Source organism: Musca autumnalis, unplaced genomic scaffold, assembly GCF_047663935.1.
Source record: "Musca autumnalis isolate F117 unplaced genomic scaffold, ASM4766393v1 scaffold_1, whole genome shotgun sequence".
In the NCBI taxonomy this organism is placed as follows: Eukaryota; Metazoa; Arthropoda; class Insecta; order Diptera; family Muscidae; genus Musca; species Musca autumnalis.
The window spans coordinates 63,822,205-63,849,823 of NW_027411644.1; the positions used below are offsets into that span (position 1 = coordinate 63,822,205).

Consider the following 27,619-nt stretch of genomic DNA (forward strand, 5'->3'; position numbering starts at 1 on the left):
CTGACTAAATGTAAACATTGCAGATTAAATGGGCAGTTATCGCATAACTTACAATAATTTCTATATCCAAAGCTAATTTAAACCTCGCAATTGCCAATTAATAAATGGCGCTTTGATAAATCATCGCATTTTGCTTTTTTAATCTTCCAAGAGAAAATTTGGAAGATAGTTTAGTATGGGACAGAAAGATTTAAAGGATTTTTAAGGAAAATGTCTAAAGACGGAGGTATGTACATAAGCGGTATATCATTTCTGCTTAAGCCATTTATGGTAAAGGAAGGTAGAAAGTGTTTCCGACCCATTGAATTTTGTCACACCAAATCGTCCTCTTATGACAAATCCAAAGATTGTATCATTAAAAAAAAATTTTATTTTCAGATTTTTAATAGATATAAGGAAATTTCCATTGCAATGTCACTCTCTAATAAAAACTGTTATTGTATCCATTGTTTAATAAAAATTTTAATACATTGACTAATTATGCGATAACATCTTTCTGAATATGACATTTCTATTGTTCAAAGTAACTTAATTCAAATAAACGTTTTTAAAATAAACATTCTAAAAACAATTAACGAATTTCGCGTATAAATAATCCCAGCTTTTCGTGAATATAAACTTTAGTCTACAAAGCACTTGCATCTCCCTTCTGTTCATCTACAAAGACTCTCTATAAAGACTGACTACAGCTCATCTATTAAGAATCCCTTCAGCTCGTCTATAGAAACTCCCTTCAGCTCGTCTATAAAGACTCCCTTCAGCTCGTCTATGAAGACTCCCTTCAGCTCGTCTATACAGATTCCCTCAGCTCGCCTATAAAGACTCCTTTCAGCTCGTCTATAAAGAATCCTTTCAGCTCGACTATAAAGACTCCCTTCAGCTCGTCTATTAAGACTCCCTTCAGCTCGTCTATAGAGACTCCCTTCAGCTCGTCTATAAAAACTCCCTTCAGCTGGTCTATAAAGAATCCCTTCAGCTCGTCTATAAAGACTCCCTTCAGCTGGTCTATAAAGACTCCCTTCAGCTCGTCTATAAAAACTCCCTTCAGCTCGTCTATAAAGACTCCCTTCTAGGTTAGGTTAGGTTTGGGGATGTGCAGCCACTAACTTGTGGCTGCGTCACTCGGAGACCTTCCGGTCCATTGCGATCATCGAGTAGAAAACAGATGAAAATGCTGTAAAGAAAAGAGGATATGGAAAAGAGAGGATAGGGGGAAGAAATAAAAAGAGGAAGTTATTAAAAAAGTAAAGAAAGAATAAATTACAAGAAAGTTTAAGAGGGGAGGAATAGTTTTAGAGAAGGAAAAAAGTTGTATTTTGATGGTAGGCAGAATATTTGAAACATAATTTACGCGTTCAGGTTGCGCTGTCCCAGCCACTTCAGATTTTTGATGATGTTGTAGATCACAGCAGGTTCCACAGTTGAGTAGAAAGTTAGACACGGTGGAAAGTGAACACTTACTAACCTATGTCGTCTACGAGCCAGGGCTGGACAACGACACAGGATGAGCTCGATCGTCTCTAACTCCTCCTCATCCTCATCCCATTTGATGGTAAGGGCCCTGATATAACAGTGTCCAGTAACGACTCCCGTCGTTACTCTAACTTCAGCTTTACTCAGGTCAATAGAGAGTTCGTTCTTTTGACTGACGGAGACGGCCATATGAATCTTGCCACAATGCAATTATGCCAGAATTCACTGGCTCTTTCGTCAGAGAACGTTTCAATTTTTTGGAAGAAATTACAAATGGGTGGTTTGATGGAGTCAGCAATAGCTAGATCTGTAGACTGCGATCATCGTCTAGCTAATTCATCTGCTCTTTCATTACCCAGATAGTCGCGGTGTCCTGGCACCCAGCATAGCCGGAACCCGTTAGTAAGCGTTCCCAAAGCTGATCTACACTTAAGGAGGACATCGGAATTGATGTTGCAGGATTTGATGGCTTTAAGAGCCGCTTGACTATCTACAAAGATAGTCACAGGTTCAAAGATTACTGAATCCAAACTTTTTATCAATTCCGCTGCCTTCCAAATCGCGAAGATTTCAGCCTGGAAGACACTACAGTTGCTGTTTAACCTGTAGGTGTACTCAAGAGATAACATTTCACAGTAGACGCCAGCCCCGGTACCTTCCTTCATCTTGGAACCGTCTGTATAAAAAGCCAGACCGTCCCGAGGGGGGTTACTGCCGATCCAGTCGTCTCTACTAGGTATAACTACGTCCATATCGTCAAATCTCAGCACTGGTTATATATAGTCGCTCGGTTTCCCGCGTTGGTTCACATTTATACCTGATTCGTTCAGGATACATACATGCCCATAGGCACAACCGCGCCAGAGATCCTGTTCATGCAGCCGTAGGGCACTGCGAGTTGCCTGACACTTAATGCTGAGACTCCGTGGTTTTAAGTTCAGCATTTTGTTCAGAGCAGCCTGTCGTGTGATCCTGATGGCTCCAGTTATGAGAATCGCGGCAGCTCTTTGCACCTTCAGCTCGTCTATTAACACTCCCTTCAGCTCGTCTATAAAGACTCCCTTCAGCTCGTCTATAAAGACTCCCTTCAGCTCGTCTATAAAGACTCCCTTCGGCTCGTCTATAAAGACTCCCTTCAGCTCTTCTATAAAGACTCCCTTCAGCTCGTCTATAAAGACTCCCTTCGGCTCGTCTATAAAGACTCCCTTCAGCTCGTCTATAAAGACTCCCTTCAGCTCGTCTATAAAGGCTCCCTTCAGCTCGCCTATCAACACTCCCTTCAGCTCGTCTATAAAGACTCCCTTCCGCTCGTATATAAAGACTCCCTTCATCACGTCTATAAAGACTCCCTTCAGCTCGTCTATAAAGACTCCCTTCCGCTCGTCTATAAAGACTCCCTTCAGCTCGTCTATAAAGACTTCCTTCAACTCGTCTATACAGACTCCCTTCAGCTCGTCTATAAAGACTCCCTTCAGCTCGTCTATAAAGCCTCCCTTCCGCTCGTCTATAAAGACTCCCTTCAGCTCGTCTATAAAGCCTCCCTTCAGCTCGTCTATAAAGACTCCCTTCAGCCCGTCTATATAGACTCCCTTCAGCTCGTTTATAAAGACTCCCTTCAGCTCGTCTATAAAGACTCCCTTCAGCTCGTCTATAAAGACTCCCTTCAGCTCGTCTATAAAGACTCCGTTCCGCTCGTCTATAAAGACTACCTTCCGTTCGTCTATAAAGATTCCCCTCCGCTTGTCTATAAAGACTCCGTTCCGCTTGTCTATAAAGACTCCCCTCCGCTTGTCTATAAAGACTCCCCTCCGCTCGTCTATAAATACTCCCCTCCGCTCGTCTATAAAGACTCCCTTCCGCTCGTCTATAAAGACTCCCTTCCGCTCGTCTATAAAGACTCCCTTCCGCTCGTCTATAAAGACTCCCTTCCGCTCGTCTATAAAGACTCCCTTCCGCTCGTCTATAAAGACTACCTTCCGCTCGTCTATAAAAACTCCCTTCCGCTCTTCTATAAAAACTCCCTTACGCTCGTCTATAAAGACTCTCTTCCGCTCGTCTATAAAGACTCCCTTCCGCTCGTCTATAAAGATTCCCTTCTGCTCGTCTCTAAAGACTCCCTTCTGCATGTCTTTAAAAACTACCGTCTGCTTGTCTATAAAGACTCCATCCGTCTATAAGGACTCCTTTCAACTCGTCTATAAAGCTTCCGTGTTGGTGTATTTTTTATTTTCATTAAACAGGTGGGTCTATTAATATGCAAAAACAGAGCATGTCAAACATACAACTGGATAATGACAAACTCCGGAAAGGGGTATTAAATCGCCACGTAGCTGAAACACATGGCAAACTGTTCCAAGAAAATCTTTAATTGAATTATCCTGTAATTGTTGATTGAAGATTCCATCATAGATAATAGTTGGTAAAAACTGCGGCTGATATACAAATGTAACGCGTTCGGCTTGCAACTGCAAATGATTACCCTCATCTCCCTCCATACAGGCTGTAATGTTGCTGGATAAACCCAACGCTTTTGTGCACTGGAAAACAAACAAAATTTTCGAAATGATTTACTAAAACAAAGGCTTTTCAGAAGATCTTTTGAATGGTCATAAAGGACCTTGAAATCATCCGAAAAGTCGTCAAGAAGACCTCTATGTCCTCAATAATTATCTTCTCCAGAAGAGACTAAACAACTTCTTTTGAAAGACCATATTCTTCCACAATTAAAGACTTTAGTTAGTAAAACTTAAAGTTGTCTTTAAAAAATTCTTGAAGGATTTTTAAAATATTTTTGTTTTTGTATTCTTAGAAGTAAATGTTCCAACTTACCTCCTCAATATCTGTGATATTTTTCTGACCCATCTGACATAATACAAATTTTGTTTGGACAACTTGGTCATAGCTTTGATTCATCACACACAATTGTTGGCGATTACCCTTACACTCTTCGGGTCCATGTTGGCAAACAAATTTAAGCATGTGGTTTACAGACTGGAAGAAATAAAATCAAAGCGCTTTATAAGTCACAACATTTCAATAAACGCAAACAAACGAAACGTTTCCCGTACCATTCACACAAAGTCACAAACTTTATATATTTTCTGAATAGTTTCGTTCTTAAAACAAAACGAAACCACAAACTTTTCAACTGAAGAAGAACAAAACTGTACAATAGCTGAAATGTACTTCGGCTATGATGTTCCGGGTTGTATCATTCACGAACGAAACAAAATGAACAATGACACATTCAGACACACACATTTGATTGTTTAACAACGCACTAAGCTAACATCAACAAACATACTTGGAACATTCTACGGTGGAGTTGAGGTTTTAATCAACCAGCAAACGTTTGGAAACGATTAAAATGTGTGTTTCGTTTTCTATGATTTGTTCTTTAGAACTTTTCGCTTTTCGTTTTTTTCGCACTTACGAATGTAAACGAAACGAAACTAAACAGCGAGTTCGGTCAACTTGGGTTATCGTTCGTTTTGTTTTGCTACTAATGAAAATACGAAACAAAACGATTGCAAACGTTTCATAAAGTTTATTTCCGTACCTTAAAAATTTCGTATTCGAATTTTGAAAAAAAAAAAAAAACTCCCAATTGAACACTTGGAATACTTACCAAAGACTTACTAAACGGTATCATTGTTACATCAATGTAATCCTTTAGCACATCATAATTTGGTCCTAATTGATGGGCAAAGAACTCTATACTATCGGAACACAATGCTTCGTATATAATCGAAACTTTTAGCTGCAAATAAATAGAACATTTAGAAAATAAATAGGGAATCGTGTAAATACAAGGGCTTACCTTCGGCCTACCCAAATCTTGACTTAGTACACCGGATATTCCAGCAATTATACTCAGAACCATGCATAACTTGCGAAAAATCATTCTCGAGTTTGGAATCGCACTGCTCAGCGATTTGCTGGTGATTTGGTTTAATAATCGAATCGAATGTGATGATTATGAAAACGAATGTTCGCTTAAGTCCACAAATATATGGAAATTAGAATTTCAACAAATAACCGTAACAAATTAGAAGCTTATAAATAAAACACGATTGCAAAGTGGGTGGAGAAAACCCAAAACAGAAAGGTACTAAAGCGGGGTACACACGATCAGTTTTAACTGTCGATTTTTCGGAAATATCGATAAATGTCAAACTGTCCAGTAACCACAAAATATTTTATGGATGCCTGATGACTGACAAAAATTAGCGGCCACACTGGCTAGCAACCGATTATTTGAGCAAAACTGACAGTCAAAACTGATCGTGTGTACCCCACTTAAGTCAAATTGTGTTAAAAGGAAATAGTTAATCACAGGTTTGCAATAGGGACTACAAAGACTACCTGCCACCTGTGTACATCACTGCATTGATGCTCCAAAAAGAAAAGAGAGTAAAGTAGTGAGAGAATCACAAGAAAGTTTGTATCAGCATTCAGTGGTTGCTAGACCTGTGACCAATAAACATGTGGCGGGTGTGTGCGGTTTTGTTCAGTGTCCCCACTAAAATTATGCGTATATCCATGCACATGTTTACTTGTCGGCTGATCAACGACGACTGATTGTTATTCTCACATACGTTAACGTATATGGATGATCTTGGCTGACATCACTGCTTCTGCCGATAGTTATCGTACCCACCAGCAATTTTTTAGAGTTTTCAGGCCATTATGTCAGGAAGTACGGGCTCACCCACATCACTGTTGTCAGGACCACAAGGACTAGATTCGGTAAACATTTCAAAATAATCCACGAACATAATCCTAGGCATAGGCAAAAATGTTTAATTTTTGTGAGGAAGGTACACATGGACCATCTCCTAGCGTGGAATAAGTTGGCTAAGTTGGGAATAAATATTACGATGTACAAAGTTTGAACGAATTCGGTTACTCCCTATCAGATTTATCATATTAACCAGCCAGACCTTGGCTATACTGACCCCATTCTGCTCGTCTATGGAGGCTCTCTTTTGCTTGTCTATGAAGACTCTCTTCTGCTTGCCTCTGATGATCCCTTTGTCAGCCTGCATATACGCCACATCTAATCGTCTGTTAAGGCACCTTCTGCCTGTATGTAAAGATTTTCTTCTGTCCCTATATAGTGATTCCCCCAAATCGTCTAAAAATATTCTCTTTAACACGTCTAAAAGGACTACTTTCAGTACGTCTACAAAGACTCCCTTCTAGTCGTATATAAAGGCCCCCTTCGGCTCTTCAATTCGTCTATGAAGACTCCCTTCAGCTCGTCTATAAATACTTCCTCCAACTTGTCTATGAAGACTCCCTTTAGCTCGCCGATGAAGACTCTCTTCCGCTCGTCTATAAAGACACCCTTCCGCTCGTCTATAAATACTCCCTTCCGCTCGTCTATAAGACTCCCTTCCGCTCGTGTATAAAGACCCCTTTTTGCTCGCGTATAAAAACTGCATTCAGCTGAATACTTCCTCCAACTTGTCTATAAAGACTCCCTTTAGCTCTTCTATAAACCTTCCCTTCCGCTCGCCTATGAAGACCCCCTTCCGCTCGTTTATAAAGACTCCCTATGAAGACACCCTTCCGCTCGCCTATGAAGACTCCCTTCCGCTAGTTTATAAAGACTCCCTTCCGCTCGTCTATAAAGACTCCCTTCCGCTCGTCTATAAAGACTCAATTCCGCTCGTCTATAAAGACTCCCTTCCGCTCGTCTATAAAGACTCCCTTCCGCTCGTCTATAAAGACTCCCTTCCGCTCGTCTATAAAGACTCCCTTCCGGTCGTCTATAAATGCTCCCTTCCGCTCGTCTATAAAGACTCCCTTCCGATCGTCTATAAATACTCCCTCCCGCTCGTCTATAAAGACTCCCTTCCGCTCGTCTATAAAGATTCCCTTCCGCTCGTCTATAAAGACTCCCTTCAGCTCGTCTATAAAGACTCCCTTCAGCTCGTCTATAAAGACTCCCTTCAGCTCCTCTATAAAGACTCCCTTCCGCTCGTCTATAAACACTCCCTTCCGCTCGTCTATAAAGACTCCCTTCAACTCGTCTATAAAGACTCCCTTCCGCTCGTCTGTAAAGACTCCCTTCAACACGTCTATAAAGACTACCTTCCGCTCGTCTATAAAGACTCCCTTCCGCTCGTCTATAAAGACCCCTTTTTGCTCGCGTATAAAGACTCCCTTCTGCTCGCCTATGAAGACTCTCTTCCGCTCGCTTATAAAGACCCCTTTTCGCTCGCGTATAAAGACTCCCTTCCGCTCGTATATAAGGACTCCCTTCCGCTCGTTCATAAAGACTCCCGCTCGTCAATAAAGACTACCTTCCGCTCGTCTATAAAGACTCCCTTCCGCTCGTTCATAAAGACTCCCGCTCGTCAATAAATACTACCTTCCGCTCGTCTATAAAGACTACCTTCCGATCGTCTATAAAGACTACCTTCCGCTCGTCTATAAAGACTCCCTTCCGCTCGTCTATAAAGACTCCCTTCCGCTCGTCTATAAAGACTCCCTTCCGCTCGTCTATAAAGACACCCTTCCGCTCGTCTATAAAGACTCCCTTCCGCTCGTCTATAAAGACTCCCTTCCGTTCGTCTATAAACACTCCCTTCCGCTCGTCTATAAAGACTCCCTTCCGCTCGTCTATAAAGACTCCCTTCCGCTCGTCTATAAAGACTCCCTTCCGCTCGTTTATAAAGACTCCCTTCCGCTCGTCTATAAAGACCCCTTTTGCTCGCGTATAAATACCCGCTTCTACTCGTCTTTAAATACTCCATTTCGCTCGTCTTTAAATACTCCCTTCCGCTCGTCTATAAAGACTCCCTTCCGCTCGTCTATAAAGACTCCCATCTGGTCGTCTATAAAGGCTCCTTTCGGCCCTTTAATTCGTCTATGAAGACTCCCTTCAGCTCGTCTATGAATACTTCCTCCAATTTGTCTATAAAGACTCCCTTCTGCTCGCCTATGAAGACTGTCTTCAGCTCGCCTATAAAGCCTGCCTTCAGCTCGTCTATAAAGATCGCCTGTGACTCGTGCATAAAGACTCCCTACAGCTTGTATATAAAGACTCCCTTCGGCTTGTCCATAAAGATTCCCTGCGACTCGTCTATAAAAACTCCCTTCGGCTCTTCTATAAAGCCTCCCTTCAGCTCGTCTATAAAGACTCCCTTCAGCTCGTCTATGCTCTGGATTAGTGTATGAGAGGGACTGTGTTGTTGCGATTCACGAGGACTCAAGCAGTGTAATTGGACAGTGTTGGTGGCGCCCGACTTATCAAAAGCCTTTAATACTTGGTCTGTTCCTTTACTTTTAAAAATGGTAACAGTGGCAGAAAATGGTAAAAGTGGTAAACTGCTATCATATAAATTGTATGCTATTAAAAGTAAGGGAACACTTTACAGGTTAAAAATGGTAAGAAATGGTAACCTCAGGCACGTAAAGGAACAGAGCAACTGTCAAGTACCTTCGGTCAAGTTTGAAATGTTGAATACTCAATTAGATGTATGGACGCCAGTCGTACGTGGTATTTAAGAACAAGAAGTCCAAGCCACGTAGAGTGTAACAGGGATTTTCCCGGAACCGTTTAACCTCGGGATTCCTAATATTCCGATATTCGTTGCAGGGTATTACTGTGAGAGACACCCCAATTACCGTTTGGTGGATAGAACTCCCCACCCAGGCATGTCAGGAGTGATTTTCGTAATCAAGAAAGAGAGAGGGAGAGGCCAAGCGATATAAGAAAGAACTCCTAGATTAGCAAGCATATCAAGCAGTTTTTAATAGCATTCACACAAATGCAGTCGAAGATGCTACGAACAACTATCATGCAAATGCGGTTCTCGGAGGTCATACCCCATTTGGCTCAACTACGTTCAAGATGGTGCAGTCGCCTAAATTTCTATAAGGCAAGCGTAGATGACATCGTGCAAAACATTTGCGCAGCATGCCGCACAGTTCCGCAAAACACACTGCACCATTACCAAAAAAAACACTCTTGGTGGAACCTTTTGCACATCCTGCTGGTAAAATTATTCGAGATACAAACGTTTAAAAATAGCACAATATAGGTATGCAAAAGTAAAGGCCCCAGCACATACGGTCCGCTGAGCGTCGCGTTACAACAACCACATGAAAACTTCAAGAACAAACTTGGCATCACTTACACTTTTTTCATGTGGTTGTTGTATTTAATGCGTGACGAGACGCACAACGGACCGTATGTGCCGGGGCCATAAAGTAAAGCAACGCTTTTCGAGTAAAAAGTGGTAAAACTTGATGATTCTTGCACGTAAAGGAACAGAGCTATAATAAAACTAACTAGGTTGCCCGTTTCTTTTGTATTCTTTTATCAGAAGCAACAAGGCAAACTGGTGAAGCAGCATATTTATGTGCCCAGGCCTTTATAGCCTGACGCCAAAATTCATTCCATACATAAATTCATTCAAAAAGTCTGTTTTCCGTTATTTACTCCACGTCTACATTCACCATCAATCGTAATGAACCGTATCACTCGAGTTACGTTGCGTCTCCACACTAACTGAGCGATAAGCCAAATGACAAAGAACAGCTGTTTAAATTATTGTTTTGTTATCAAAACAAAACTGTAAAGCCCTGTAGAGGTTCGTTTTTCTAACTGTAAAGCCCTGAAGAGTGTTCGTTTTTCTAACTGTAAAGCCCTGTAGAAGTAATTTTTTCGATCAAGTGAACCCCTGAATGTTATCTGGGCGTAAGCAATCCACCAGAGGAATCCAATCAATCCAAAAACAAATCCAACAAATCCAATCCAAGGAAGATAATAAGAAATAAAACAGCAAAATGAAGAAAAAGGTACGAAAATCCAATATCTTAACAAATTTGCAACAAAAACAGTGTAATAAACGTTTATTTGTCGTAGGTACTTCTTATGGGCAAAAGTGGTTCGGGTAAGACCAGTATGCGTTCCATTATATTTGCCAACTATATTGCCAGAGACACCACACGATTGGGAGCAACAAGTAAGCTTATGACACATCACTTGTTAAACAACATTTAATACTCATCCCTTTCATCCTCTAGTTGATGTGGAACACTCTCATGTCCGATTTTTGGGTAATTTGGTTTTGAATCTATGGGATTGTGGTGGTCAGGAAGGTTTTATGCAGCAATATTTTGCTTCACAACGTGATAACATTTTCCGTAATGTTGAGGTACTAATCTATGTCTTTGATGTGGAGAGTCGTGAACTGGAAAGGGATGTCCACTATTATCAATCATGTTTGGAGGCGTTGTTACAGGTAAAATATGCAATGTATATTATTGGGACGATTGTTTGTATAAAATCTGTGTGTCTTATTGCAGAATTCACCAGATGCAAAAATCTTTTGTCTTATCCACAAAATGGATCTGGTTGCAGAGGAACAAAGAGAATCTTTGTTCAAAGATCGTGAAGATGATTTGATAAGGCTATCAAGACCCGGAAATGTTACTTGCTTTAGAACGAGTATTTGGGATGAAACGCTTTATAGGTAAGTAATGTTTTATAGGAACGAAGACTGACAAACAAGCTCAAGAAAGTCATTACATACGAGCTGAAGAAAATCTTTAAAAACGATGTGAGGGGAATTTCTATAGACGAGCTGAAGGGAGTCTTTATAGACGAGATGAATGAAATGAAGGGAATCTTTATAGACGAGCCGAAGGTAGTCTTTATAAACGAACCGAAGTGAGTCTTTATAGACGAATAGAAGTGAGTCATTATTGATGAGAGTCTTTATATTCGACTGAAGGTAGTCTTAATAGACTACCTGAAGAGGTTCATTATGGAGAGTAGAAGGGAGTCATTATTGAAGAGGGTCTTTATATTCGACTGAATGTAGACTTAATAGACTACCTGAAGGGATTCTTTATAGACGAGTAATTATAGATGACCTGTAGGAGAACTTTTTAGACGGGCAGAAAGTGATCTTCATAGTCAAAACGAAGCGATTCTTTATAAACGAAAAGAAGGTAGTTTTTGTAGACGAGTCGAAGGTAGTCTTTATAAACGAATCGAAGGGAGTCTTCATAGACGAAAATAAAGCCATTCTTTATAAGCGAGACGAAGGTAGTTTTTATAGACGAGACGAAGGGAGTCTTTATAAACGATCCGAAGGGAGTCTTTACAGACGAGCAGCAAGGAGTATTTATATACGAGCAGAGGGGAGTATTTATAGACAAGCTTTAGGGGAACTTTTTAGATGGGCCGAAAGTATTCTTCATAGACGAAACGAAGAGATTCTTTATAAACGAGATGAAGGTAGTTTTTATAGACGAACCGAAGGGAGACTTTATAAACGACCCGAAGGGAGTCTTCTTAGAAGTATAAGGGAGTATTTATAGACGAACAGAGGGGAGTATTTATAAACAAGCTTTAGGGGAACTTTGTAGACGAGCTGAAAGTAGTCTTGATAGAAATCAAGAATTCTTTATAAGCGAGACGAAGGTGGTTTTTATAGACGAGACGAAGGGAGTCTTTATAGACGAGCAGAGGGGAGTATTTGTAGACGAGCAGAGGGGAATATTTACAGATTAGCTTTAGGGAACGAGCCCAAGGGAGTCTATATAGACGAATAGAACAGAGTCTTTATAGACAAGCCGAAGGGAGTCATTATAGACAAAATGAAGCAAGTCGGCAGTCGAACTGAAGGGAGTCTCCGTAGACGGGCCGAACAGAGTCTCCGTAGAAGGGCCGACGGGAGTCTTTATAGACGAGCCGGATAGAAGAGAGTCTTCATAGACGAGTAGAGGGGAGTCTTTATAAACAAGTCTTACATAAACGAGTGGAAGGGAGTCGTTATAGACGAGACGAAGGGTGTCTTTATAGACGAGCAGAAGGGAGTCTTTATAGAAGAACTTAAGGGAGTCTTTATAGAAGAACTTAAGGGAGTGTTTATAGACGAGTAGAAGGGAGTCTTTATAGACGAGTAGAAGTGAGCCATAATTGAAGTTAGTCTTTATATTCGACGAATAGACGAACCGAAGGGGGGTTTATAGACGTGCAGAAGGGAGTATTTGCAGACAAGCCTATAAATGCTTTTATAAACGAGACGAAGAAGGTTTTTATAGACGAGTAGAAAGGAGTCTCTATAGTCAAGCCGAAGTCAGTCTTTACAGACGAGCCGAAGAGAGTCTTCATAGATAACACCTACTTTTGACGGATTTATTAAAATGATTTCATACTTCTTCTAGAGCCTGGTCCAGCATTGTAACTATGCTCATACCAAATGTAGCTGCATTGGAGAATTCTCTATCAGCATTTGCCAATGTCATTGAAGCAGACGAGGTTCTACTCTTCGAAAAAGCCACATTTTTGGTAATCTCACATTGTCAAAGTAAAAAGAATCGTGATTCACATCGTTTTGAAAAAGTGTCCAACATCATTAAACAATTCAAATTAAGTTGTTCCAAATTAGGTGGTAAATTCCATTCAATAGAGGTTCGTAACAGTGCCTTTGCTGCATTCATTGATACCTTTACCAGTAACACCTACGTTATGGTTGTTATGTCTGACCCCACCATACCGTCAGAAGCAACGCTTGTGAATATACGCAATGCTCGGAAATATTTTGAAGAATTGGAAAATCCCAATACGAATGCTGTCAATCATCATCAATATCATTGAAGATGAAGGAGAGTTGGTTATCCATCCTGCGAATGGGATGATGAAAACTAATTAAATAAGTGTAAAGTGCTTGTAAATGTTTTATATACTGGTACTTGTTTTTTTTATAATCAACTTCTTTCCATGATAACTCTTCACTGTGAAGAAGGTGAGAATGTTGAAAAATGTTGTAATTGATTTTTCTTTTCGAACAATTAAATTATAAGATTTAAAAAAGAGAATATTTTGAGGTATTTGTTGTTAATTTTTTTAATAAATTGTTTTTTCTTATTCTGAAAAATTTTTAATTTTTAATATTTTTACATAAAATTCTGTATTTATAAGGCCAACCAATTACATGTAAAATTTCACCTATACTAAGACGCATTTCAAAATTTGGATGAACCTTTTCTTTTTTAATAAAAATAATTAAAGCTCAATTTAAAGTATCTATAAAAACTAATCTGTTTTGAACCTAAATTTAAGAAGTTTTTTTGTATAAACTCAATATTTCAAATATTTAGTTGTATCTCAACAAGACATAAACCAATAAAATTTATTTTCAAAAACAAGTTCAATAAATTTTCGAATGAAATCGGTGGAGGACTTTGTAGGCCCGCCCTCATAGGCAAGTGAAAGGCATCCTTTATAGGTGAGTGGAATAGAGTATATATAGACCAGCTGGGTCTTTATAGACGAACTGAAGATAATTTGATAATCTGAAGAGAGTCTTTATAGACGAAATGAAGGGAGTCCTTACAGACGAGCTGAAGCCTGTCTTTACAGACGAGCTGAGGGCTGTCTTTATAGACGGGCTAAAGGGAGTCTTTATAGACGAGCTGAAGGGAGTCTTTATAGACGAGCTGAAGGGAGTCTTTATAGACGAGCTGAAGGGAGTCTTTATAGGCGAGCCGAAGAGAGCCTATATAGACAAGCTGAAGGTAAACATTATAGACGAGCTGAAAAGATTCTTTATAGACGAGCTGAAGAGAGTCTTTATAGACGAAATGAAGGGAGTCCTTACAGACGAGCTGAAGGCTGTCTTTACAGATGAGCTTAAGGTAGTCTGTATAGACGAACTGAGGGTTTCTTTAGACGAGCTGAAGGCGGTTTTTATATGCGAACCTAAAGGGAGTCTTTTTAGACGAAACATTTTAATTATTTTTTTTATAACACTTTGTTTATTTTGGTATTTATAAATATTATGAACACACAATTTCGAATTGTTTATACAATAAATATACACATTTAATTTTACTAACAATATACAGAAATTTTTCAAAAAATATATTTTGTTTATATTTAAAATATTATTACACTTATTTACTAAACAATAAAACGGTTTAAGAAAGCTACAAATCCCTAGTAAGTGGTCTTTCATTGTTATAAAGTTAACAGGTGGCTAACACAGGTCTGTGTGAAATTCCAAAAAGAATACCAAGATGAAACCTCTATTCCTCAAGACATCTAAAGATCCACTCTAGTAATGGAACAGACCTGTGTCATTATCACAGTTAAATGCATGACTGGTCTCAAGATGTAAAAGCCTGTTATTATCTTTTACATATTCGATTTCTTCCCCACGCCTTACCCTCCTCCTCCTCTTCATGAATAAAACTTTCGCACTTCATCGGTTAGTTTTTCCACACTATCCTCATCGACGGGAACAAAACGTTTGGCACCACGACTAAAGAAATAAATATCACCCGTATAGATGTCAAACCACAAGGCATGTATGTGTAAGTCATGTGATTCCAGGCGTGGCTTCAGGAAGCCATATGATGCAATATTGGACATTTGTTCCAATGTGTTAATTTGTGATAGTTTATCTTCAATGGCAAACTTATTCTCCGGGTCAATGTAGGCAACAAAACGACGCAAGGGTGTTTCGGAGGAGAATACTAAAGGGTCAACCATGCCTGCCTCCTTCCATTCGAGAAATCTATTAAGGCTGGTGTTGGCATGTGTACACAGCCAAGCCCTTAAGGGGGATAAACGTCGATTGCGCTGCAATAAAAAGAAACAAACAAGGAAAATTAAAATATTGTTTTTATGATACTTCCTTTTTTTCGTTCTCCCCTCCCTTCCCCACTCCACGACGTACCTTTGAGGCAAATTCTGGATCTCTTAGTTCATACAGCAAATTCATGGCCTTACAATCACTATGGCCACACACAATTATGTGACGTATATCATTGACCACACAACCCAATTCCAAAGCAGCCGGCTCACATGAATAATGTTCGTCTTGAAAATGTTGGGCATGTGGTATTAAATTTCCAGCATTACGTACTGCAAATTGGTAGGAAACAAAGAAATGAAGATGATTGATATTATTTAGAATATGATATGACATGGCTGGGCTATAATAATAAATTTTACAGTACACACCCACCCACAAACATATCACCAACATGAGTATCCGTATATCTGGTGGGAATCATGCGACTGTCCATACAGGTGAAGAAAACTGCTTTCGGCTGCAAAATAAACCACACAAAAAAGATTAGATAATTCATTAGCAAAATAATGAGCGACACATAGATAAGAGGCAATTTGAAGGTCTTTCTTTTTTGCGGAATATCTTAGTGGGGTGAAAAAACTGAGATTATGGTAAATAACAATAGATTCCAAAGAAAGTGCAATCATCAAATTTCAAGTATCTAATTATAAATATGGCCCTGATAAGATAGGAATTCGTGGGAGGCATATGTGGATAAATTTCATAACGTTTCCAAAAAATGTAGTCTTAACAGGAGTCTATATAGACGAGCCAAACGAAGTATTTATAGACGAACCAAGAGAAGTCTATAGACTAGCCAAAGGGACTCTTTAAAGATGAGCTGAACGGTGTCTTTAAAGATGAGCTGAATTCAGTCTTTATAGAGGAGCAGTGGGGGAGTATTTATAAACGAGCGGAAGGGAGTCTTTATAGACGAGCTGAAGGCAGTCTATGTAGACTAGCGGAATGGATTCATTATAGACGAGCTGACGGGAGTCTTTATAGGCGAGCTGATGGGGGTCTTTATAGGCGAGCCGAAGGAAGTCTTTATAGACGAGCGAAAAGGGAGTCTTTATAGACGAGCGAAAGGGAGTCTTTATAGACGAGCGAAAGGGAGTCTTTATAGACGAGCGAAAGGGAGTCTTTATAGACGAGCGAAAGGGAGTCTTTATAGACGAGCGAAAGTGAGTCTTTATAGACGAGCGAAAGGGAGTCTTTATAGACGAGCTGAAGGGAGTCTTTATAGACGAACTGAAGGGAGTCTTTATAGACGAGCTGAAGGGAGTCTTTATAGACGAGCTGAAGGGAGTCTTTAGAGACTAGTCGAAGGAAGTCTTTATAGACGAGCTGAAGGGGGTCTTTATAGACGATCGAAGGGAGTCTTTATAGACGAGCGAAAGGGAGTCTTTATAGACGAGCGAAAATGAGTCGTTATAGACGGGCTGAAGGGGGTCTTTATAGACGAGCTGAAGGGGGTCTTTATAGACGAGCTGAAGGGGGTCTTTATAGACGAGCTGAAGGGAGTCTTTATAGACGAGCAGGAGGGAGTCTTTACAGACGAGCTAAAGGGCGTCTTTATTAACAAATAGAAGGGGGTCTTTATAGGAGAGGTGAAGCTAGTCTCTATAGACGAGCAGAAGGGAGTCTTTATAGGCAAACAGTGCGTGTTTTTAGACGAGCTGAAGGGAGTCTTTATAGACAAGCTCAAGGGAGTCTTTATAGACGAGCTCAAGGGAGTCTTTATAGGCGAGCTGAAGGTAGTCTCTATAGACGAGCAGAAGGGAGTCTTTATAGACGAGCTGAAGGGAAACTTTATAGACGAGCAGAAGGAAGTCTTTATAGGCGAACAAAGGACAATATTTCCAGAAGAGCTGAAGGAAGTATTTGTAGACGAGCTGAAAGAAGTCTTTATACAAAGGTTGAAGGAAGTATTTATAGACGAGCTGAAGTGAAACTTTATAGATGAGCAGCAGAGGGAGTATTTATAGTCGAGCAGAATAGAGTATTTATACAAACAGAAGGGAATCTTTATAGAAGAGCACATGGAGTCTTTACAGACGAGCTCCAAGGAGTCTTCATAGACAATCGGAAGTGAATCTCAATGGACGCGAGGAAGGGGGACTTTATAGACGAGCTGAAGGAGTCGTAATAGACGAGCAGAAGAGAGTCATTATAGTCGAGCTAAAGGAAGCCTTTATAACGAGCATTAGGTAGGCTTTATAAACATTCTGAAGAATCTTAATAGAGGAGTGAAAGAGAATCTCCATAGACGAGCCGAAGGATGTCTTTAGAACCGAAAAAGAAGGGAGGGACAGAGATATACCCTCAGCCTGTGTATATTGAATCAATTTTTCCCCAAAATACGTATGTATTTAGGGCGTTTTAAAAATTTTGGGCGTTTGAACCGACAAAAATGTTGATTAGGATTAAAGATCAAAAGTTTTGCGGAGGAGATACTAAAAGGAATGGATCGGCATTGACCGTTATGGAAGTGGATCTCCAGCCACAACATATGGTGCCATAGGGGGTTTTTACACTCTTCGGACTGTTTGCTCAAGAAGTATGGACTTGCCCCTAAAAAAACTTTTACCATCGTAATTGAGGCAGCGAATGCAAGTTGCTTCAACAAAAATCAAAGTGATTCAATAGCAGGTCTTAAAGTGAACTTATCCGAAATTTTGTGTGGGAGGTACCGGATGGAGTGGACAAATATAGTCCATATTTGAACCTGATCTATATCTGGTAGATATATTAGGATGTGAAAGTATAGACCAATTCGGCCACTTCTTTCAAGAGTTACCGTACGAACAATTTTTCTGAACATTTTTGAACTTTTGTGGGGGAGGTACCTGAAGGAGTGGACCGATATGGCTTATCTTCAAACTTAAACTATGTTTGGACAAAATATTACTAACCCCAAATTTTGGACCGAATCGGCAGATCCGTTCGAAATTTAACTTGCGCTCATAGGGGTTTTTGCAATTTTCAGGCTATTTTCTCAGGAAGTATGGACTTGCCCCTGATGAAACTTGTACCGTCGTATGGGGGACATTGAATACAAGTTGCTAAAACAAAAATCAAAGCGATTGGTGAGATGGCCTTAAACTGAACTTTTCCGAAATTTTGTGTGGGAGGTACGCGAAGGAGTGGACCGATTGAGTCCATATTGGAACCTTATCTAAGTCTGGTAGAAATATCACGATGTGCAAATTATGTACCAAATCGGTTACTCTCTTCAAGTGTTATCGTGCGCACAAATTTTCCGAACATTTTCGAACTTTTGTGGGGGAGGTACCGGAAGGAGTGGACCGATATAGCCCATCTTCTAACTTAAACTAAGTTTGGGTAAAATATTACGAAAGCCAAAATTTGAACCGAATCGGTTTATCCGTTCGAGAGTTATCGTGCGCACCAGCCAGCCAGACGGACGGAAATTGCTAAATCGACTCTAAATTGTCTGAAACACATTTCGTCCAAACATACTTGGGGTCTAAAACCATTAGTTCGATGAGGCACATTTTGCCCGTATGAAAGTGTATATACCCTCGTTAGCATAAATTCTGAGGGTATAAAAATGATGAAGTTTTGTGTGATCCTTGAAGGAGTTGCCACATAAAGACAGTATTTGAACTTTTTCTATTTTCCATTCAAAAGTTCGTTCCGAAATAATATCAACCACTCCATACAACTTTCGTTACGAAATCTGAACGATTTCGGAACAACGCATTCGAATTTTGTACGGATTTCGTTTGGTTTGCTGTGCCACTCCTTTCGATGGACTTTAATGTCTTTGAAGACCACCTTTTGGATTAGGTTGAAATGTTTACCACAGGTAGTCCTTGTGTTTCCAGGGGAATTGTATACTTCCCGAGATATGGGTCTTGACTTTTCGGAAATTTTTACCTTATTACGTTGTTTAGGAGCACCAATCGGATCGGTTTGACATGTTAATGCTTGATAGTCCCTGTTATCCTAAGGTGTGCCCATAAGCAACATAAAGTAAAAAATTACCCATATCCCGCGAAGTTTGGACTTCCCCCGGAGACTATATATCCTTGTGATCAGGCTACATACAGACTACGTATAGTAAAAATTTCAACCCCAATCGAGAGGTGTGCCTATATGACACTTGTTCCCAAAAAATGTTCGGCTTAAGGAGCTTGCAATGCTCACACCTCCAATTATTTTGACCACATTAATTTTAACATCTTTACTACTGAATCCAATTATTTGGGGGTTATTTTGAATGAAAACTCCCCGTGAGTTTTCTCATTTTCTCCTTTAAGTTGAAACGGCAGAGAGACGAAACTCACAAGGAGTTTTCATTCAGAATAATCCCCACTATATTTTAAAATCAGTAATGGCTAAAAAATTGAGGTTTGTCGTACGTCCTTGATTATACATTATGTGCCCTTTTAAATAACAAAGAATTTTGCTTCTAGGTGAACGAACTTTTTTTTTGTTTATTTTTGGTGAGTCCATGTACTACAGCAATACTTTCCCCGCTTAATCTTAATCTGTATAATTGTGCAGCTATTGTTATTTTCATTTCAAGTATATTACTTGTTGAACTTCGAACGCCAGACAAACAAAAAATGCTAATGAAACATTCATCGATAATTATCCCAAATAATCGTGCCTCATTAGTGACGACATTTTGAGTCAAGTCAAATAAACTATTTAAATTTTAAGAGACACGAGACGTAATTTTTTGTAGATATTTTTATCTGGCGACGTTTTTATACAATAAGTATACATGTAATAACTAAAGCCACTTCACTCGGAGACCACCAATGGTCAGTTGTGTACTAGAAATGTGCATTAACACCACATGCAGCATCACTCTCCTTTAAAGCAACTTTGAATATTTGAAATACATGTCATATAAAACGAAGTAAGACCAACTATTCTGCAAAATAGATATATTCTTCTCTGCATTTCATTACAGCATCTGATCTTGATTTGACATACAAAAATTTTTAACGTTTGACATTTTTGTAAATTATTTTTTTTAAATAAAAAGAAACGTTCTATACAAGGCAAATTTATAGAAGGTATGTGCATGAATTACAACAACTAAAAAATTTACAAAAACAACATTGTTGTTATTGAAAATTAATTGTCAAGGAAAATATTGAATATTAGGATCGTTCCAAATTTTTTTTCAGAAAACACATAAATACATTTTGAAAACATTTATGGGCGACCCGGTCTTCTACTGCCCTGCGGATTCCAATCTAGGTCCATTCTCGAGATTGTATTATGCGGCTTCCTCATAGTGTGACCAATCCAGTTCCATTTCTTTTTCTTTATCTGCATTGCAATAGGTGTTTAATCGGCTAATCTCCATAAGCATTCATTAGAAATAGTATTTGGCCAAAATATACCACATATGATTCGGAGACATTTATTGATGATAGTCTGAAGTCTCTGTATAATTTGCTCGTTATAGAACCAAGTTTCGCTGCCATATAACAATGTAGATTTTACGCAAGCCTTGAAAATTCTCAACTTCGTAGCTCTTGTTATTTGTGTGTTTTTCCACGTTTTTCTCAGCCGACCAAATGCGCTTCTTGCCTTATTAAGTCTGTTTGAGACATCTTTATCGATACTGCCAGCTATGGTCACAATGCTTCCTAAATAGCAGAATGATACAACGTAAGGAATCGGTTGATTGCCATTTTGATAGCATCGTCGTTGCGGTTGTTAAGTCGCATTGCATATGTTCTTGAATGTTGATTTCTAGTCCAACTTCTCTTGCTAGTCGAACTAGATCATTTATTTTGTCCTGCATGTCGAAGGCCTTGTGTGAAAGTAGACAGATATCATCTGCATATGCTAGGTCCTCGAGCTGCCTATTCAAACCCCATGTTATGCCTCGCCTCTTCCGGCACACCTTTAACATTATGGCATCCAACGCTATTGCAAAAAGTAGTGGTGATAATGGACAGCCTTGACGTACAACAACGTTTGTTTTGAATGGGATACTTAGTATCCCATTAAGAAGTACTTGCAAGTCGGCGTTGGCATACATAGCCTTTATTATTATTGAGATTAATTTGTTCGAAATATCCCGTTTTTCTAGCGATCTCCATATACCTGCTCTTTTGATAGTGTCGAAGGCCTTTTTAAAGTCGACGAAGAGGAAGTATAAGGGGGTCCGCCATTCCGCTGACTGTTCGATAATTACTCTTAACATGTTTGATTGGTCTAGGTAGCTGCGGTGTGGACGAAAACCAGCCTGTTCATAACTAAGCTTGTCTTCGACGTTAGCTAGTCTCGTCAGGATTACTGTTGCAAGTACTTTGTATACTTTGTTTAGCAGTGTGATTCCTCTCCAGTTTTCGCAAGTACGAAGGTCGTCTTTTTTCGAGATTTTGACAATAATTCCTTTTGTCCACGCAGCGTCCACGTATTCTTCGCTCCAAAATTTTGAGGTGTAGAAGTGGATGGCGTTAGCGGTCACTTCAATGTCCGCTAAGAGTAGTTCAGGGGGTATGTTGTCCTCTCCGGCTGATTTATTATACCCTCAGCATTTATGCTAACGAGGGTATATACACTTTCATACGGGCAAAATGTGCCTCATCGAAATAATGGTTTTAGACCTCAAGTATGTTTGGACGAAATGTGTTTTAGACAATTTGGAGTCGATTGAGCAATGTCCGTCCGTCTGTCTGTCTGACTGGCTGGAGCGCACGATAACTCTCGAAGGGATAAACCGATTCGGTTCAAATTATGGCTATCGCAATATTTTACCCAAACTTAGTTTAAGATCGAAGATGGGCTATATCGGTCCACTCCTTCCGGTACCTCCCACACAAAAGTTCGAAAATGTTCGGAAAATTTGTGCGCACGATAACTCTTGAAGGGAGTAACCGATTTGGTCCATACTTTGCACATCCTGAAATGTGTACCAGACTTAGATAAGGTTTTAATATGGACTCAATCGGTTTACTCCTTCGGGTACCTCCCACACAAAATTTCGGAAAAGTTCAGTTTAGGGCCATCTCTCGAAGCGCTTTGATTTTTGTTTTAGCAACTTGTATTCAATACCCTCCATACGACGGTACAAGTTTCATCAGGGGCAAGTCCATACTTCCTGAGAAAATAGCCTGAAAGGTGCGAAAAATCCCTATGACACCGTGTGAGGTGGTTGGAGCGCATGATAACTCTCGAACGCATCTGCCCATTCGGTCCAAAATTTGGACTTAGTAATATTTTGTCCAAACATAGTTTAAGTTTTAAGATAAGCCATATCCGTCCACTCCTTCAGGTACCTTCCCCACAAAATTTCGGATAAGTTCACTTTAAGACCTGATATCGAATCACTTTAATTTTTGTTGAAGCAACTTGCATTCGCTGCCTCAATTACGATGCCAAAGTTTTTTTAGGGGCAAGTCCATACTTCTTGAGCAAACTGCCCGAAGAGTGTAAAAACGCCCTATGGTACCATATGTTGTGGCTGGAGATCCACTTCAAAAACGGTCAATGTCGATCAATTCCTCTTAGTATCTCCTCCGCAAAACTTTTGATTTTTAATCCTAATCAACATTTTTGTCGGTTCAAACGCGCAACATTTTTAAAACCCCCTAAATACATACGTATTTTGGGAAAAAATTGTTTCAATATACACAGGCTGAGGGTATATCTCTGTCGGCAAAGCCGACTGATACTTTTTTACTTGTTTTTCTTTAGTTTAGCAATAGCTATCATTACTTGTTCTTTGGTCGGGGCTTCAGAATTGACTTCATCGCTTCTTTCTGTGATAACAACATTATCTAACGCAGTGGGTTCGTCAGTATCGTCGGTATTCGTAAGTCCTTCAAAATATTCCCTCCATCTGTTGAGTTGCGCTTCTGGAGTTGTCAGTAGAGTTCCATCGCTGTAACCCACTGGTTGATGTGTATTTTGTTTTTTATGGTTGATTTTATTTATAAGTTGATGCAATTCTCTGGTGTTGTTTGCACCTGCAGGGCCTTCTGCTTCTTTTGCCAAATTATCCATATACTTTCTCTTGTCTTTTCTTGCCGATCGCTTAACAGCTTTAGCAATCGTGTTGTATTGAGGTTTTTGTGAACTGTCCTTGTTCACCCGCGCTTTCTGTTCGTTTCTATGTTTTATCAAAATCCAGCGAAGAAACGCTTATCCATGGTTTCCATTGCAATTTCGTATACTAAAGCTCCGGTTTCTTCCCACGTTTCTAGTATGTTATTTAGGATACGTTCTTTCATCTTTGTGCTGAATTCCGTTGATGTTTCTGGCCGCTTGAGTTTGCCAGTGTCCCATCGTTTAGGTTTTTTTTTTATGTTGTGCGAGTTCCTGTGGGCTCTTAATTTAATTTGTATTTTCGCAGTGAGCAATTCGTGGTCGCTATCGATGTCCGCGCCTCTCTTTGTACGCACATCTAACAGGCTTGTCCTCCACCTTTTACTTATACAAATGTGGTCTATTTGATTCCTAGTGTTTCCATTCGGGGAGGTCCAGGTGTACTTGTGTATATCCTTATGTGGGAATATCGTTCCACCTATTGTCAACTCAAATGTCTGGCACAGATTCACTAAACGCTCGCCGTTGTTATTCCTGATGCCTAGCCCATGTATACCCATGACGTGGTGCAGCCCCATGTTCGCACACTCACTTTCGCTTTTAAGTCACCCATTAATACCATTACATCTTTTCTGGCGGTAGAGTTGCATATTTTTGTCAATTGTTCATAGAACATGTCCTTATCGGTATCATCGGCATAGCATTATATGAGTGTGATGTATTTGTTTTCCTATTATTATTCCCACACCTTTTTCGTGCCTATTGATGTGACGGCTGTGGATGATTAAGTTGCCATTTGCAGAAGTTGTTTGGTTGCTGTTCGTCCATCTCATCTCGCTCACCCCAATGACGTTGACGTTAAATTTGTCTGTCTGTTTCTCAAGTTGAGCCAGCCGAGTACAATCGTTCAGGGTTCTAACGTTCCCTTGTGCAAAGCATGTCCTTTTTCGTTTAGCAGGTTTCGTCATCAGATTTTGTTTCTGTTTCGTAAATCATGAAGTTTTCAGATGAATAGGTGATTGGTCTATTGCATCCTATTCTGATGCTGGGGCTGCCAGCTTGTTGCCTCCAGACCGGCAATTGTAGTTCGAAAAGGCCGCCTCTGACATGAGGAACTGACGCCTTAGGTAAAATACAGCCGTCCCCAACCTGGGAGTACAGACGCAGACCCTAGAGCCGCTCGCTCCGAAACGGGCGCTCTAAGGATTCACATAGGGTCCGCGGGATCGTTAAGCCCGTCATCCCATTTGAAATTGGACATCTCCATGTCCAATGAATTGGACATTCCCATGTCCAATGCCAAATAAATATATGTCATGTTTAAGTCCTGATCCTGGAACACCTTGTCATATGTACTGATGGTAGCCTTTGAGGCCACCCACAAACACGTATACTTTTTTAAAGAAATTTTATCTGTTCATAGGTGATAGAATATAGTACTCATAAGCTTTAAAATTATACCAATATTGACTTAGGGGTATTTCTAGAGCTTTGAAGTTCCATAACATGGGAAATCATGGTTTTGTCAGTAAAATATGATACCTTTCAAAATATCAAACTATTTTTTACACATTTGCGGATGTGAAAGCATTGATTTTAATGATGATGCAAAATGACGTGAATGCTATATCATTCCAATTTCAATGCCAATTCAAAGTCAAAAATTAGTGTGTGTATTTTTTGCTACTCTCCGAGTTTCTTTGCGTCCGTGAACGTGTTAAAATAAGGAATCTGTTCATAGCACGTTTTGGCTAACTCCTGATAGAGGGTATTTTGCTGTGGGCAAATTCGACTGATTCGTTTTGACCTGTTTGGTTACTTAGTTAAAGCCTTCAAAAGTGAGTCGGAAACTCTGTTAATTTTAATAGTAAGAGACCGAGCTGAGGCAAGTATCATTTATTGCATCATTCCATTAAACTGAATAAGACCTTATAACAATGATTCCTTTTATAATCCCAAATATTCTGGTCTGTATTTTAAATTTTGATAATTAACTGGCCCTTTTAATTTGCAAAAACTATAATATTGCATCCCATGGTGCATCATGTTGAATTTCAAAACAAATAAAAGGCAAACATGTGCAATCAACCGGTTCGTTGACTGCAATATGACGTGTTTTTCTATACCCCATAAAAACATTGTATACACATTAAACCAATAAATAAATTAATGATTGCATATCAATAACATATTTCGTAAAATCTATTTTTATGACCTTCATTGAAAAAAAATTCTGTCTGGCCGTTAGAAACTCACCTCTGGGTTATCGCGAACTTTTTGAAATTCTCGTACCATTTGCTCACGTGTTGTATTGCGATAACGCATAATACCTCTTAAAATACGTTCCATACTGTTGCTGCTGCTGATTTACCTTCTCCACCTACTTCTTGTCTCCTCCTTGCACTGTTATTGTTTACTTTTTCAATTCACTGTCACTCTTTTTCTTCGTATGTTTCCAAATAGTTGCAAATGTTGTTCACCTACAAAAATTTCCCGTCGTACCTCTCCAAAACACACGCTAGCGTCTCGATTTTCACTTTCCTTTAAGTAATAAAAAATATTTAGTTATATGAAAAAAAACTAATAACCTTGACTATGTATATTTATACCTATTTGTGATTTTTCTCCCTTAGTGCTGTTCTATAATTTGTTAATAAGCAGCAGACTTTGGCCGTGTCACTATATTTGTTTGTTTTTTATTTATTTTTGCAATAACAAAACAATTATTATCACTTCTTGTTAGGGAAAAACAACGACCGGCCCCCACTTTTGGTTATAATTGTTGCTGTTATTTATTATTTATTTGTAAAACTATAAAATTTGCTTTATATGAAAAACGCGCGCGTGATTTGCGTGTATTTGACTAGTCTTGTTTAAGCAAGCAATGTCGATGTCCACTCTCCACCCATTTAAAAATGCTACTAACAGTTGGAGCACAACCAACAAGTTCAAAAACCTGAACAGTCGTGCAAAAGTCTGAGAGTTGTTTACATTTGAGCAACAACAATAATGCTCCACCTGTCTAAAGAGGGGGTTGAGAGTGAGAGAGCAATATCATAAAAAGGGGGGCTAGCTCTTTTTCTTTTTAATTGAACGCACTCTCTTGTTTTGTCATCGTATCACACATCGATAACCGGTATTATTATCGATAAATATGAACCACAGACCGTTTGTCATTTCCTCTTTGAAGAAATGACTATTGAAAAGTAAAAAAATAGCGGTAGCGGTTAAAAATGAAAAAAAAACAATTTTTGAAAAGTGGTAAGTAATAATTATTATTAGAAATGATCTAAAATTAATGAAATATAACTAAATCATGATTATATTACAGAATAGTTTCCAGAGCCACAGATACAACATTAATTCACAAACTGAAAAGAAAAGAAGAAGAGTTCAAGAATATGTATGGAAATGTTGAGAATATTTGTCGAAAAGTGTTAAGTAATAACTATTGGAAATCATCTTAAATTAGTTTACTATAGCTCTGTTCCTTTACGTGCAAGAATCTTCAAGTTTTACCACTTTTTACTCGAAAAGCGTTCCTTTACTTCTGACACCATACAATTCATATGGGAGCAGTTTACAACTTTTACTACTTTTGCCGGTTTTACCATTTTCAAAAGTAAAGGAACAGACCAATTATCTAAAACTTGTTCATATGTATATCAGATAATTTCCACAGGTAGAAATTCACACGTCCTTAATTCACTAACTGAAGAAAAATGAAGAGAAAAATAAAATAAAGTGAAAAAGGAAGATAAGACCTCAGTCACGTTTGGCGGTTACGTTAACTGAACCGAACTGAACCAAAGAGGTGTGCAAATTATTTTAATCGACAGTTTGTCGTGTGACAAACAGAAGGGGAGAGTACTACATCTCATTAGGAGGATGAACAACCGCAATTTACAACGGTAAATCATCCAAATCGTTGGGCCCAGATGGAATATCCATTAATGAGCCAGGAGTTGAGTATATGTATAACGAAAGTTCTCAACCTATCGATAGCCAAACACATCACCCGAAGTGTTTAAATGGGCAGGGTTTTACTGTTACTGAAGCCAGGCAAGGATGCGAGCAAATTTGAATCGTAGATACTGATTACAATTTTGTTAGCCGAAGCAAAACTCTTGAGGCTTTACCAGGCTTTCCCAGCATCAGATCATCAACATGGGTTCCATAAGCAGCATAGCACGTCAATCCCACGGCAGCGGGTTCTCTGTACCGGATTGACCCGGGACCACACAACATCAGAATTCCGGCCAGCGGCTGCCACCTCAGTGTACATGTGTTTGTATTTGTTTCGTTTTTCAGTGCTGGGAGCAGCATATCCCGGAATGTCTGCTCGGGATTCTTGTGGTCCGTGCCGGGACGGAGGAAACCCCAGGACCAATATATTTGTGCTCGGTTTGTCACATCCGCATCTTCACCCATATCCAATCATCGGTGAGATGCAATAGATGTCAGGAGAGGGTACATTTAAGGGGTTGCACTGG

General features: G+C 39.5%; 3 protein-coding genes across 5 annotated transcripts; 1 reads left to right on the forward strand and 2 right to left on the reverse strand.

Annotated features, from left to right (window-relative positions):
* Window positions 1-3,671: 3,671 nt before the first annotated feature.
* LOC141390580 (gamma-interferon-inducible lysosomal thiol reductase-like) lies at window positions 3,672-5,451 on the reverse strand. Its single transcript, XM_073963531.1, has 4 exons — window positions 5,294-5,451; window positions 5,102-5,233; window positions 4,303-4,464; window positions 3,672-4,010 (listed from the first exon to the last, which is right to left on the reverse strand). The coding sequence occupies exons 1-4, from the start codon at window positions 5,375-5,377 to the stop codon at window positions 3,723-3,725; spliced, it is 666 nt and encodes a 221-aa protein (XP_073819632.1). The 5' UTR covers window positions 5,378-5,451; the 3' UTR covers window positions 3,672-3,722.
* Window positions 5,452-9,399: 3,948 nt separating this feature from the next.
* RagA-B (Ras-related GTP binding A/B) lies at window positions 9,400-13,650 on the forward strand. Its single transcript, XM_073978343.1, has 5 exons — window positions 9,400-10,287; window positions 10,355-10,454; window positions 10,516-10,733; window positions 10,798-10,964; window positions 12,667-13,650. The coding sequence occupies exons 1-5, from the start codon at window positions 10,276-10,278 to the stop codon at window positions 13,097-13,099; spliced, it is 930 nt and encodes a 309-aa protein (XP_073834444.1). The 5' UTR covers window positions 9,400-10,275; the 3' UTR covers window positions 13,100-13,650.
* A 589-nt stretch (window positions 13,651-14,239) lies between these two features.
* Window positions 14,240-26,049, reverse strand: CAHbeta (carbonic anhydrase beta). 3 transcript variants are annotated; one of them, XM_073978359.1, is made up of 5 exons: window positions 25,736-26,049; window positions 25,383-25,667; window positions 15,474-15,558; window positions 15,183-15,370; window positions 14,240-15,085 (listed from the first exon to the last, which is right to left on the reverse strand). In XM_073978359.1, the coding sequence occupies exons 2-5, from the start codon at window positions 25,473-25,475 to the stop codon at window positions 14,684-14,686; spliced, it is 768 nt and encodes a 255-aa protein (XP_073834460.1). In that variant the 5' UTR covers window positions 25,476-25,667; window positions 25,736-26,049; the 3' UTR covers window positions 14,240-14,683. The 3 variants fall into 3 exon arrangements, with proteins under 3 accessions (XP_073834460.1, XP_073834470.1, XP_073834479.1); XM_073978369.1 differs by having other exon boundaries at window positions 15,470-15,558; XM_073978378.1 differs by lacking the exon at window positions 14,240-15,085 and having other exon boundaries at window positions 15,232-15,370; window positions 15,470-15,558.
* Window positions 26,050-27,619: the final 1,570 nt, after the last annotated feature.